The sequence below is a fragment of the Phyllobates terribilis genome, unplaced genomic scaffold, assembly GCF_046119375.1.
Source record: "Phyllobates terribilis strain yellow unplaced genomic scaffold, ASM4611937v1 Scaffold_51__1_contigs__length_9155689, whole genome shotgun sequence".
Taxonomy (NCBI): Eukaryota; Metazoa; Chordata; class Amphibia; order Anura; family Dendrobatidae; genus Phyllobates; species Phyllobates terribilis.
Window position 1 is genome coordinate 5,448,766 of NW_027362811.1, and position 14,174 is coordinate 5,462,939.

A 14,174-nucleotide genomic window follows, 5' to 3' on the forward strand; every position below is an offset into this window, starting at 1 on the left:
ATGGGAAATAATATAGAGAAGAGAAGATGAAAAATAATATAGAGAAGAGAAGATAAAATAATATAGAGAAGAGAAGATGGGAAATAATATAGAGAAGAGAAGATGGGAAATAATATAGAGAAGAGAAGATGGGAAATAATATAGAGAAGAGAAGATGAGAAATAATATAGAGAAGAGAAGATGGGAAATAATATAGAGAAGAGAAGATGGGAAATAATATATAGAAGTGAAGATGGGAAATAATAGAGAGAAGAGAAGATGGGAAATAATATAGAGAAGTGAAGATGGGAAATAATATAGAGAAGAGAAGATGGGAAATAATATAGAGAAGAGAAGATGGGAAATAATATAGAGAAGTGAAGATGGGAAATAATATAGAGAAGTGAAGATGGGAAATAATATAGAGAAGATGAGAAATAATATAGAGAAGATGAGAAATAATATAGAGAAGTGAAGATGAGAAATAATATAGAGAAGAGAAGATGGGAAATAATATAGAGAAGAGAAGATGGGAAATAATATAGAGAAGTGAAGATGGAAATAATAGAGAGAAGAGAAGATGGGAAATAATATAGAGAAGAGAAGATGGGAAATAATATAGTGAAGTGAAGATGGGAAATAATAGAGAGAAGAGAAGATGGGAAATAATATAGAGAAGTGAAGATGGGAAATAATATGGAGAAGAGAAGATGAGAAATAATATACAGAAGTGAAGATGGGAAATAATATAGAGAAGAGAAGATGAGAAATAATATAGAGAAGTGAAGATGAGAAATAATATAGAGAAGTGAAGATGGGAAATAAAATAGAGAAGAGAAGATGGAAAATAATATAGAGAAGTGAAGATGGGAAATAATATAAAGAAGAGAAGGTGGGAAATAATATAGAGAAGTGAAAATGGGAAATAATATAGTGAAGTGAAGATGGGAAATAATATAGAGAAGTGAAGATGGGAAATAATATAGAGAAGTGAAAATGGGAAATAATATAGTGAAGTGAAGATGGGAAATAATATAGAGAAGTGAAGATGGGAAATAATATAGAGAAGTGAAGACGGGAAATAATATATAGAAGAGAAGATGAAAAATAATATAGAGAAGAGAAGATAAAATAATATAGAGAAGAGAAGATGGGAAATAATATAGAGAAGAGAAGATGGGAAATAATATAGAGAAGTGAAGATGGGAAATAATATAGAGAAGTGAAGATGGGAAATAATATAGAGAAGAGAAGATGGGAAATAATATAGAGAAGAGAAGATGGGAAATAATATAGAGAAGTGAAGATGGGAAATAATAGAGAGAAGAGAAGATGGGAAATAATATAGAGAAGAGAAGATGGGAAATAATATATAGAAGTGAAGATGGGAAATAATAGAGAGAAGAGAAGATGGGAAATAATATAGAGAAGTGAAGATGGGAAATAATATCGAGAAGAGAAGATGGGAAATAATAGAGAGAAGTGAAGATGGGAAATAATAGAGAGAAGAGAAGATGGGAAATAATATCGAGAAGAGAAGATGGGAAATAATAGAGAGAAGTGAAGATGGGAAATAATAGAGAGAAGAGAAGATGGGAAATAATATAGAGAAGAGAAGATGGGAAATAATATAGAGAAGAGAAGATGGGAAATAATATAGAGAAGAGAAGATGGGAAATAATATAGAGAAGAGAAGATGAGAAATAATATAGAGAAGTGAAGACAAGAAATAATATAGAGAAGTGAAGACGGGAAATAATATGTAGAAGTGAAGACGGGAAATAATATACAGAAGAGAATATGCGAAATAATATAGAGAAGAGAAGATGGGAAATAATATAGAGAAGAGAAGATGGGAAATAATATAGAGAAGTGAAGATGGGAAATAATATAAAGAAGTTAAGATGGGAAATAATATAGAGAAGTGAAGATGAGAAATAATATAGAGAAGAGAAGATGGGAAATAATATAAGAAGAGAAGATGGGAAATAATATAAAGAAGTGAAGATGGGAAATGAAAAAAAAGCAAAAAACTCAAAGCAATTATGGAATTGCACTTTTTTTTTTAGAAATTTTAACTCACTTGGATTTTTTTTCTCGCTTTCTGATGCGTCACATGATAAAATAAATGATGTCATTCAAAAATATAACTCATCCCGTAAAAAAACAGGTCCTCATACAACTATGGGCACAGACAAAAATAAACAAAGTTATGGCTCTAGGAAGAAGGGGAGGAAAAGACAAAAAAAAAAAAAACTGAAAATTGCCGGGAATTTAAGTCCATATATATTAGAATATAATCTAGTAATTCTTACTTTGGTGAAAATGCCTACTCCCCCCAAAACGTACAGGTCTGCCAATATTTTGTGTTGTTACATTTTCACTCCGTGGTCATTATCACACACATTCCACCATCTATTGATTCCGTGGGAACAATTTTGTTATCCTAAATTCACATGCACTGTACAGGTAAGGGTTAATGTTTCAGTACACGATCACCGGATCATATGATGCTGTTATTAGATAATAAGTCCCCAGGCAGCCAATAGCAGATAGCGCTCGGCAGCCCCACCTAGTGGTAGGAATATGTAGTGCAGATATCAGGAGGATATAAAGCATGGTGGTATCTGCTGTTCTTACAGATCCTCTTCTCCTGGATATTCCCCTCGGTCTCCTGGGCACAATGATAACCTGTCTGCTGCTCCTCCTTAGTCTCGGTAAGTCCTGATATTATCTGGAGCCTCTCAGGTAATGGGAATATAGTAGGGACTGATCTCCAGGCAGCTCCTGATCCAGAAGAGGAATATTCCCTGTAACATCCGTCATTCCTGGTGACTGCTCCGATCAGTGTCACACAACAAGTGATGGCGGCTTTTATCTTCTAGGGTCGGTGGACGGCGTCAGAATCCATCTCAAAGATTTCACAGATATGCTGAAGGAAACAACGACCAAAGAGATATCAGATGCTCTTCCTAAAAACTGCTTATGTGCGGCAACAACAAGTGATCAATTACTGGATAATATTCGAAAGTAAGTGAAAATCTATACAAGAAGTGACCTGCAGTCCTATGTAACACCAGAGATAAAACACACAGAGTTATCACTGTGTTATCTATGGTGTTACATAGGACTGCAGGTGACATCTACTACATTATCTGTACTCAGAGAGTTATCACTGTGTTATCTGTGGTGTTACATAGGACTGCAGGTGAAATCTACTACATTATCTGTACTCAGAGAGTGATCACTGTGTTATCTGTGGTGTTACATAGGACTGCAGGTGACATCTACTACATTATATGTACTCAGAGAGTTATCACTGTGTTATCTGTGGTGTTACATAGGACTGCAGGTGACATCTACTACATTATCTGTACTCAGAGAGTCATCACTGTGTTATCTGTGGTGTTACATAGGACTGCAGGTGACATCTACTACATTATATGTACTCAGAGAGTTATCACTGTGTTATCTGTGGTGTTACATAGGACTGCAGGTGACATCTACTACATTATCTGTACTCAGAGAGTTATCACTGTGTTATCTGTGGTGTTACATAGGACTGCAGGTGACATCTACTACATTATATGTACTCAGAGAGTTATCACTGTGTTATCTGTGGTGTTACATAGGACTGCAGGTGACATCTACTACATTATCTGTACTCAGAGAGTCATCACTGTGTTATATAGGACTGCAGGTGACATCTACTACATTATCTGTACTCAGAGAGTTATCACTGTGTTATCTGTGGTGTTACATAGGACTGCAGGTGACATCTACTACATTATCTGTACTCAGGGAGTTATCACTGTGTTATCTATGGTGTTACATAGGACTGCAGGTGACATCTACTACATTATCTGTACTCAGAGAGTTATCACTGTGTTATCTGTGGTGTTACATAGGACTGCAGGTGACATCTACTACATTATCTGTACTCAGAGAGTTATCACTGTGTTATCTGTGGTGTTACATAGGACTGCAGGTGACATCTACTACATTATCTGCACTCAGAGAGTTATCACTGTGTTATCTGTGGTGTTACATAGGACTGCAGGTGACGTCTACTACATTATCTGTACTCAGAGAGATATCACTGTGTTATATAGGACTGCAGGTGACATCTACTACATTATCTGTACTCAGAGAGTTATCACTGTGTTATCTGTGGTGTTACATAGGACTGCAGGTGACGTCTACTACATTATCTGCACTCAGAGAGTTATCACTGTGTTATTTGTGGTGTTACATAGGACTGCAGGTGACCTCTACTAGATTACTCAGAGAGTTATCAAACTGTATAATAGCCCCCACAGTTTTCAAGTCCCCCAAGAGTAGTTCCTATAAAGTATGAGGGCCCTCACACACCATTTCAGGGACCGCCACAATTACCCCCGCAGTGTATGAGGGTCCCCCATTGTTTATGATATCCCCACAAGCTTCTATTATATAGAAAACATCAGATATTCACCTAATACAGGATCCGGATGAGTCCGCTGACGAGGTCCGGGCAGGCCAACGCGCAGTCATCGTGCTGACGCACACACAAGGGTTAATAGTAAGGGTCTTCTCCTACAGACCACCAGGATTTTTTTCTTTTTCGCCTGCAGGGCCCAGGTGGGATTGAACACATTATAGTTTCGCCCCGGTGACATTACTCTCTTGCTTCCTCAGGTGCTGCGGTATACAACAATGCTGCTATAGTGATGTACGATATTGTTTCAAACGTTTTCTGAAATACTCTTACGCTTACAGTAAAGGGACCATCACTTGCGGTAAGTCCACAGTTCTCTTTGGGGTCAGGATACTAGGTGACATAGTGAGATACGAGTGTAACAAACCCTCAGCTGTGATTAGAATTTTTTTAGATAGAGATAAAAATGTTCCAGTTCATTCACTTCATTCAGAGACATTAAACTTGTATAGAAGTTTTAGGTATAACGGCCCTGATTCACCAAAACTGATGTTTTCATTTCCAGTTATGACTCCGGGTGCGCTGGAGTAAGACGCTCCGTAGAAGCGTAGAGGTCATAGTGAATCTGGTGCATCGTTCAGCTGCCGGGCACCAGGGACAGAACTGTGCTGTAGTCACGGATCAGAGTTTATTTCTATATTACTTTATGCCATTTTCCTGCTATATATTATAATGAATTTTTCAGGTCGTGCTCGACCACACCCTCCGCTAAGCTCCACCCACTTTTCAAACGTTAGAAGAACTGGCAGAAAAATGGCAGAAGTTATAAATTTTCAGTTTTACGCCACATTCATGGTGCAAACTGTTTGACTAATCGGTTTAAAGCCTATTAGAACAATACAGAAGTATTGCATTCAGAATCGGCAGCCATTAAACTTTATTTAGTCAACGAGAAGTCGCTTTATCACGGCTGAGTTATTTTATAAAACTTCTTTCATTCTTCTCCCATAAACTAGAAATTTGTTTTCAGCTCCATCCACTATTAAATCAGATTACAGATCTGCCCAGGAGTAACAGCAGTGGCTCAGTATATTGATGGAGCATGTAGAAATTCAGAGGAACATAGAAAAAGATTTCATGAAACCGTATGAAAAAATCTTATTTTAAATAAAACAAGTGCACATCCATGGGAGAGAGCTACGGGGTAAGAACTGAGCAACGGCCGTTTCGCACTCACTCACGCTTCATCTAGTGCTGTATCCTCATCTAATTTTCTATTAACTTCTTTTATTCTCGCAGATCCTTTGTCTCATATCTCAGACACGGATCCTTCATAATGATAAATGTTTCTGTTACTCCCGCAGATCGGAATAGGTACATAGGAGAATGTGCCACACAAGTCTGTGAGTGCGACAGGAAAGCCGCGATATGTCTAATGAACCCTGAGAATTCAGAGAAGAACTCAAACTATGGAGAAAAGTGTTATTGGAAACTTAAACCCTGCATTGATGAATCATTGTTAATGCAGTCGTTGCTCAAATAGATATTGATTTATTGTTTTAGTTCTCATAAGATCTTTACACTGTATTCCGTCAATTAAGTCAATTAGTGAGCTGCACTCACTATTCTGCTGGTGGCGTCACTGTGTACAAACCTTACATTACTGATCCTGTACCAAGAAAATAAATCTACAATTAATATAAATACTTGTGTCGTTTTCTTCTAAAGTTTGTGCTGTATTTAGCCTCTTCATATTCACTATTCTGCAGGTGCAGTCACTCTGTACATACATTACATTACTGATCCTGAGTTACATCCTGTATTATACTCCAGAGCTGCACTCACTATTCTGCTGGTGCAGTCACTGTGTACATACATTACATTACTGATCCTGAGTTACATACTGTATTATACTCCAGAGCTGCACTCACTATTCTGCTAGTGCACTCACTGTGTACATACATTACATTACTGATCCTGAGTTACATCCTGTATTATACTCCAGAGCTGCACTCACTATTCTGCTGGTGCACTCACTGTGTACATACATTACATTACTGATACTGAGTTACATCCTGTATTATACTCCAGAGCTTCACTCACTATTCTGATGGTGCAGTCACTGAGTACATACATTACATTACTGATCCTGAGTTTCATCCTGTATTATACTCCAGAGCTGCACTCACTATTCTGCTGGTGCAGTCACTGTGTACATACATTACATTACTGATCCTGAGTTACATCCTGTATTATACTCTAGAGTAGTGTTGAGCCACCCCCGTAGTGTTCGAGTTCGGTTCGGTTCGTCGAACACCTTCGAACACCATTAAAACCAATGGCAGGCAAACAAAAACACATAGAAACACATAGAAAACACCTTCAAAAGGTGTCCAAAAGCTGACAAACTGCTCAGAAGACACAACTAACACATGGAAAAGTGACAAGTACATATAGTCATGCGAAAATAAAAGAGATGGAGGAGTAAAAGGAGGGGGAGACACAGATATAGGCATGTCATGCCCTTCTAAAATCCAAAAAGTGAGAAGCCGACACGGCCAGTCCGCTCCTGCCCGTGCCACCTCCGTGTCGCCGGGTTTGTGCCAGAGCCGCGGTGAACCCTGACGGCCAGCCCCCCTCTCCCAATACTGGTGCCTGTCCGCTGGTGGGTCGAGCGAGCCCCCCTGTGGTGGAGGCAGCTCTAAGCTTTTTAATTTAAATTGTCTCTCTAATTTGAATGAATACACTTTAAAATCAATTACAAGGATCTATTGGAGGGCAAGTCTCATGCCAGCAGCCGCATAATTCCAGCTCCAGTAGCGTCCACTAAAGCTGCTGCAGTTAAAAAGCTTTTATAAGGATCGAGCTCGGCTGTCCACCGCAAGGCATCCTACTGCCAGTCCGAGCCCCTATGCCTTGGGGTGCCTCCTGATGCTCTTCACTGAGTATACTGTGGTCCCGAAGCATTTCCTTTGAAAAAATTAAGTGTCCAAACTACAGGTGGTGTAGCTTGCTTAACAGCCGGGATAATCCGCTGACTAGCAGACACTGCTACTAGGCACAAAGTATTTCCTGGGCTAGATGCTGTTAAAAATTTGTAATTAGATACTCTCGTTGGATGCTGAGAAAGCATTCCATAGAGTCTCCTGGCACGCCATATATTATTCTCTTAAAAAGCTTGGGGTAGGGGTCTAGGGGACCCTTTTATAGCCAAAATCACGGCCCTGTATTGCAATGCGTCACCTAGGCTGAAGATAAATGGAACTGTAGCACCCCGAGGGCTCGGTTGCTGCAGAGGTATTGCACCTCACCCAGAGGTGTGATATCTCACTCTCAGGTAAGGATGGAGTGTGGATCAGGACCCCGACACCTGCATGCATTACACCACATTGCCATGGGGCAGGGCGACCAATATGCCCCTGAGATGGGCACGACAGTCCCTGTCCCTGGCTGGAGTGGGGGGAGGGAACACTGAGGAAGGGGAACCCTGTAGTGCAGGAGCAGGGAGGAAGCAGTTCCTGGGTGCATTGAGAAGGGAGTATAAAAGGTGGCCACCATCTTAGTTCAGTGCAGAGAAGTCTGAGCAGAAGTGACAGGGAGCAGGGGCTCTGCATGAGCTCTGCTCCAGAGGCGGGCCTAGTAACAGAGGCCCAGGCCTGGAAGAGGGAGAAGGAAGGAAGAGGAGCGGAGAAGGCTCCAGGAACGAAGGGATCCCAGGGGTGTGGACGGGCGAGTCGCCACCGCACGCCCGAATCCACCTGCGTGGAGGGGTCAGGCCAAAGGGGGAGACCGGTCCCCGAAACTAGTGGAGGCGGGAAACGACCCTCAGCTAGAAACCAGAGGCTGTGACATTTTATGTGGCGCAGCCCCTCACTACACCCGCTAGGAGGGCAGCACATAGGGTCAGGGAAACTGGCGCCAAGTTTAGCAAGAGGAGGCCCGAGGCAGCTGAACAGAAGGGTTGGTAAGAAAGGCCAGACAAAGGACACACAAAGGGGGTCCTGTGAAGCGCTCCAAAGTTATCTGGGAGTTGTCTGAGCCCCTCACCTGGTGAGCACAGTACGACGTGGGCAGCCGTTACCTGCAGACGTGGTCTGGATAATAAGAACTGTGAGTAAAGGCCCTGGACTGCATCACTGACTCCGTGTCATTACAGCTGCTGCCCTGCACCATCACCCCCATTCTCCGCATACACTGCCCTGAGGCCAGGGGTCCTCAAACTTTTTATACAGGGGGCCAGTTCACGGTCCCTCATACCATTGGAGGGCCGGAATATAGTTTTTTAAAAAAAACTATGAACAAATTCCTCTGCACACTGCACATATCTTATTTTGTAGTAAAAAAACAATACAGGAACAAATACAATATTTAAAATGAAGAACAAGTAAAGTTAAATCAACCGGTATTTCAATAGGCAGGTAAATGTCCCCAATAGGCAGCATAGGTCCTCTATAGGCAGGTAAATGTCCCCAATAGGCAGCATAGGTCTTCAATAGGCAGGTAAATATCCCCAATAGGCAGGTAAATGTCCCCAATAGGCAGCATAGGTCCTCAATAGGCATGTAAATGTCCCCAATAGGCAGGTAAATGTCCCCAATAGGCAGGTAAATGTCCCCAATAGGCAGGTAAATGTCCCCAATAGGCTGCATAGGTCCCCAATAGGCAGGTAAATGTACCCAATAGGCAGCATAGGTCCCCAATAGGCAGGTAAATATCCCCAATAGGCAGCATAGGTCCTCAATGGGCAGGTAAATGTTTCCAATAGGCAGCATAGGTCCTCAATAGGCAGGTAAATGTCCCCAATAGGCAGGTAAATGTCCCCAATAGGCTGCATAGGTCCCCAATAGGCAGGTAAATGTACCCAATAGGCAGCATAGGTCCCCAATAGGCAGGTAAATATCCCCAATAGGCAGGTAAATGTCCCCAATAGGCAGGTAAATGTCCCCAATAGGCTGCATAGGTCCCCAAGGTAAATGTACCCAATAGGCAGCATAGGTCCCCATTAGGCAGGTAAATATCCCCAATAGGCAGCATAGGTCCTCAATGGGCAGGTAAATGTTCCCAATAGGCAGGCCGTTTCCCCCTTATAATGCCATATGCAGACTGTCCCCCCCCCCTTATAATACCCCATGCAGGCTGTCCCCCCCCCCCCCTTATAATGCCCCATGCTGGATGCCACCCCCCATATAATGCCCCATGCAGCATGTCACCCCCCCCATATAATGGCCCATGCAGCATGTCACCCCCCCCCCCATATTATGCCCCATGCAGGATGTCCCTCCCCCCCCCAAATAATGCCCCATGCAGGATGTCACCCCCCATATAATGCCCCATGCAGGATGTCACCCCCAATATAATGCCCCATGCAGCATGTCACCCCCCCATATAATGCCCCATGCAGGATGTCACCCCCCCATATAATGCCCCATGCAGGATATCACTCCCCTGTCTTTATAATGCCCCATGCAGCATGTCACCCCCCCCCCCATATAATGCCCCATGCAGGATGTCACTTTTCCCCCCGTATAATGCCCCATGCAGCATGTCACCCCCCCATATAATGCCACATGCAGCATGTCACCCCCCATATAATGCCCCATGCAGCATGTCACCCCCCATATAATGCCACATGATGCATGTCACCCCCCCCATATAATGCCGCATGCAGCATGTCACCCTCCCATATAATGCCACATGCAGCATGTCACCCCCCCATATAATGCCACATGCAGCATGTCACCCCCCCCATATAATGCCACATGCAGCATGTCACCCCCCCCATATAATGACCTATGCCTCCATACATTAAAAAAAAATAAAAATCCAATACTCACCTCACTTGCTGCCGCTGCTCTACTGTGGTCTGGACTCCAGCGTCGCGGCGGCGTTGTCCCGCTCTGCGCTGCCTGTGACGGCACGCGGGAGGGCGCGGTGTAAAGACGTCACCGCGCCCTCTGACCTGAGACGTCACAGGAAGCGCAGAGCAGGAAGACAGCGGATCTGCAGAGGCACGGGAAGAGGTAAGTATCCACCTGCCGGGGCCCTGAGGAAGCGGGGGGAAGGGCGGGCAATGGCACCGCTCTCCTCTCCTCCGCCCATAGCCCGCGGGGCCGCATGTGGCCCGCTGGCCGTAGTTTGAGGACCCCTGCCTGAGGCTATACTCCTCCCGTGGGGAGTTATGCTACGCTCTGCTGCACCCACAACACCAGCCTCAGCGGTCTGCCCTGCAGCGGCGGTTCACTCTGACCGCAATCCACGGGTGGCGTAGTCGGACATTTAAACATCAAAACCACATAAATAGTTCCGCCACTGGTTTGACCGCCCTGAGACACAGAACCGGGTCGCCGCCACGGAGACTACAACCACCAGCATCCACCAAAAAAGGTCCGGCTCCGGATGTCCCAAGGCCTAGGGGGCGCGTCAGAACATTTTCATCACCTTTCATAATCACCAATGGGACAAGGCAGGGATGTCCTCTGTCCCCTCTCTTATACATCCTAGTGATGGAGCACCTGCTCTCATCAATTCGCCATAACCCCAATATTAGGTGGATTGAGGTGGGAGGCACCGAGTACAAGTGCTCTCTATTTACTGATGATGTCCTAGTATATATCACTCAATCACATATAGCCATCCCTGCTGTTATGGCTGAAATAGATCACTTTGTTACATGGTCAAATTTTAAAATCAATGCAGCGAAGTCTGAGGCCCTCGATGTCTCCCTCCCCAAATCCATACAGGATTCCATCCAGTCCAACTTTCCCTTTGCCTGGCCCTCACAGGGTATCAAATACTTAGGAATTCCTATTCATAGAGACCTCTCCCATCTATGTTATCTTAATTTTGGGCCCTTTATTGAACAACTCCATACAGACCACGGTTGGCAAGTTAGAACTGTAAGATTCACTACGTGAACCACTGGTGTTTTGTGGAAAAGCACATGTACACTGTGTTCCAAATTATTATGCAAAAAGTGTTTAGGAGTGATAAGGGAAGAATTTGTTTGTTTGTCAGTTAAACTCATTGATGGTGATGTGTGTCAGGGCTCTTTATATCACTGTAAGCAATTGCAGACACCTGTGCTTAGTTTGGCAGGTGTGTCCAATGAACGGCAAGACTACTTAAGAAGGCTCTCTCACATTATTAAGCAACCTACATTTTCTGCCAAAATGGGAAAGAAAAAGGATGTGTCGGCTGCTGAGAAGCAACAAATTGTGGAGTGTTTAGGTCAAGGCATGCGATGATCAGGATGAAGTGTCTTGGCAATCAAGAAGTATGTAGCTGATTCACAGTACACACGTGTGCGTGCTGATAAGGGAAAATTGAGGACTCTTTCCTACAGGCAATTACGTCAGGTTAAAAGAGCAGCGGCAAAAAAGCCTTGTCATAGCAGCAGACAAGTTTTTGAAGCTGCTGGTGCCTCCAACATCCCCCGAACAACAAGATGCAGGGTCTTTCAGAGGTTTGCAGCTGTGCGTATGCCATCCTGTCGACCTCCTCTATCCACTGCACACAAGCAGAAACGGCTCCAGTGGGCCAAACATTACATGAAGATTGATTTCAAAACTGTTTTGTTCACGGATGAGTGCCGTGCAACGCTCGATGGTCCAGATGGATGGAGTGGAGGATGGCTGGTTGATGGACACCCCATGCAAACACGGCTACAGCGCCAACAAGGAGGAGGTGGAGTAATGTTTTGGGCTGGAATCATGGGGAGAGAGATTGTCAGCCCCTTTAGGATCCCTGAAGGGGTAAAGATGAACTCCATAATGTATGTGGAGTTTCTGAAACAGCACTTCCTTCCATGGTTCAAGAAGAAGAACCGTGTATTCCACAGCAAGATCATTTTCATGCATGATGATGCACCGTCTCATGCTGCACATAACACATCTGCATCTCTGACTGATATGGGCATAAAAGGGGACAAACTTATGGTGTGACCCCCATGCTCCCCTGACCTCAACCCCATTCAGAACCTCTGGAGCATCATCAAAAGGAGTGTCTATGATGGCGGGAGGCAGTTCACATCTAAGCAACAGCTCTGGGAGGGTATTCTGTCCTCATGCAAAACAATTGAAGCAGAAACCATCCAAAACCTGACAAATTCAATGGACGAGAGAGTTCAGAAGCTCCTTTCGAACAAGGGGTCCTATGTGCAAATGTAACATCACCTAGAATAAAGTTTTGAGTTGAAAACTGTTTGATTTCAGTTTCTAATAACCTGCTAATGCTTATAATTTCAAAAATGACCATTTTTTTGGTCTTTATTAAAATGAAAAGGTTGATCGAAGAGTGTGGGGGATCTAAGAGTGTGGCAACCCAGTAGTCAGGATTACTTCGAATTCTGACAATTTGAGGGTCATGTTGCAGGTAGAGCAGCAAGAAGGCACTTATGTGTCTTGCGCATCTCGGAGCCCCAAAATTATTTTCCGGGCTAGATGCAGCTAAAAATTATTATTAATTTTAAATCTGGTGGAGCTTAGTATAGATGGCCTAATAGAATCAGTACTGCACACTGCTACAAAGCCCAAATTATTTTCCAGCCAAGATACAGATAAACATGATTAGTAATTTTAAATCTGGTGGAGCTTAGTATAGATGGCCTAATAGAATCAGTACTGCACACTGCTACAAAGCCCAAATTATTTTCCAGCCAAGATACAGATAAACATGATTAGTAATTTGAAAGCTTAAAACGGTTGGTGAGGTGATTTTAACCAATCATCAAGCTTTTACTCTCCCCAGGATGACACAGGGGTAGAAAAGTCGTTTCGGATTCATGATTTGTTCATCTTTATGAACGTGAGAATGTCTACATTATCAGTGGAGAGCCACGTGCGCTTATCTGTCAGCACACCACCAGCAGCGCTGAACACACGTTCAGACAGAACGCTGGCTGCGGGGCATGACAAGATCTCCAAGGCGTAAGTGGCGAGCTCCGGCCATTTATCCAGATTGGAAGCCCAAAAAGAGCAAGGGTCCAGTGACACAGTCATAGCTTCAATGTTTACTTGGAGATACTCCTGTACCATCGTCTCTAGGCGTTGACTATGAGTCAGACTTCTTGTCTCCTGTGGCCTTGCAAAGGATGAGCTAAAAAAGTGGTGAAATGATTCCGCAAAATTGATGTTACCAGCAGATACTGTGTTTCTGTTACGATTTGAGTGCTGAACACTCGACGGTCCCACGGTTGGCAAGTTGGAACTGTGAGATTCACTACTTGCACCACTGGTGTTTTGTGGAAAAGCACATGTAAGATTCTGCAACAGTCTCTGCTGATACTCCTGCATGCGTGCATCCCTTTCTATGGCAGGAATTATTTCTGCAAATTTATTTTTGTACCGGGGATCTAACAGTGTGGCAACCCAGTAGTCCGGATTATTTCTAATTCTCAAAATTCGAGGGTCATGTTGCAGGTAGTGCAGCAAGAAGGCACTCATGTGTCTTGTGCATCCAGAAGCACCAAGTCCCTGTTGTGTTGGTGGCGAGGTAACAATCATGCTTCCTTCCTCTGTCCTCTCCCCCCAACCTCGCACAACAGAAATGTGATCAAGGTCTCCCTCATCTGATGAGTCTTCCATCAGTTCGTCCTCCACTTCTTTCTGGGCTCCTGCACCTTCCTCACTAGTTTGGCTGCTACCATGCGCCCTGGTAAAACCATCTCCCCCACCCTCACATGCCTGCCGCCTTGGTGCTGCCGACCGTCTGGACCTTGCAGATGTTAGCTCTTCCGCATACAACTCCTCCTCCTCTACTTCCTCCACCTCCTCTTGTGCCA

At 43.7% G+C, this 14,174-nt stretch overlaps 1 protein-coding gene across 1 annotated transcript; it reads left to right on the plus strand.

Annotated features, from left to right (window-relative positions):
* The first annotated feature begins 2,537 nt into the window (after window positions 1-2,537).
* LOC141191707 (acidic phospholipase A2-like) lies at window positions 2,538-5,507 on the plus strand. Its single transcript, XM_073661649.1, has 4 exons — window positions 2,538-2,696; window positions 2,865-3,009; window positions 4,657-4,757; window positions 5,413-5,507. Exons 1-4 carry the CDS (start codon window positions 2,597-2,599, stop codon window positions 5,490-5,492), a joined length of 426 nt encoding a protein of 141 aa, XP_073517750.1. The 5' UTR covers window positions 2,538-2,596; the 3' UTR covers window positions 5,493-5,507.
* The last annotated feature ends 8,667 nt before the right edge of the window (window positions 5,508-14,174 follow it).

Excerpts from the sequence above, each read along its gene's own strand:
- LOC141191707 (XM_073661649.1), top strand. The coding sequence starts at position 2,597 with ATGGTGGTATCTGCTGTTCTTACAGATCCTCTTCTCCTGGATATTCCC. Across the intron at positions 2,697-2,864 it reads GCTGCTCCTCCTTAGTCTCG|GGTCGGTGGACGGCGTCAGA; the intron begins GTAAGTCCTGAT and ends TTTATCTTCTAG. Across the intron at positions 3,010-4,656 it reads TTACTGGATAATATTCGAAA|GTGCTGCGGTATACAACAAT; the intron begins GTAAGTGAAAAT and ends TTGCTTCCTCAG.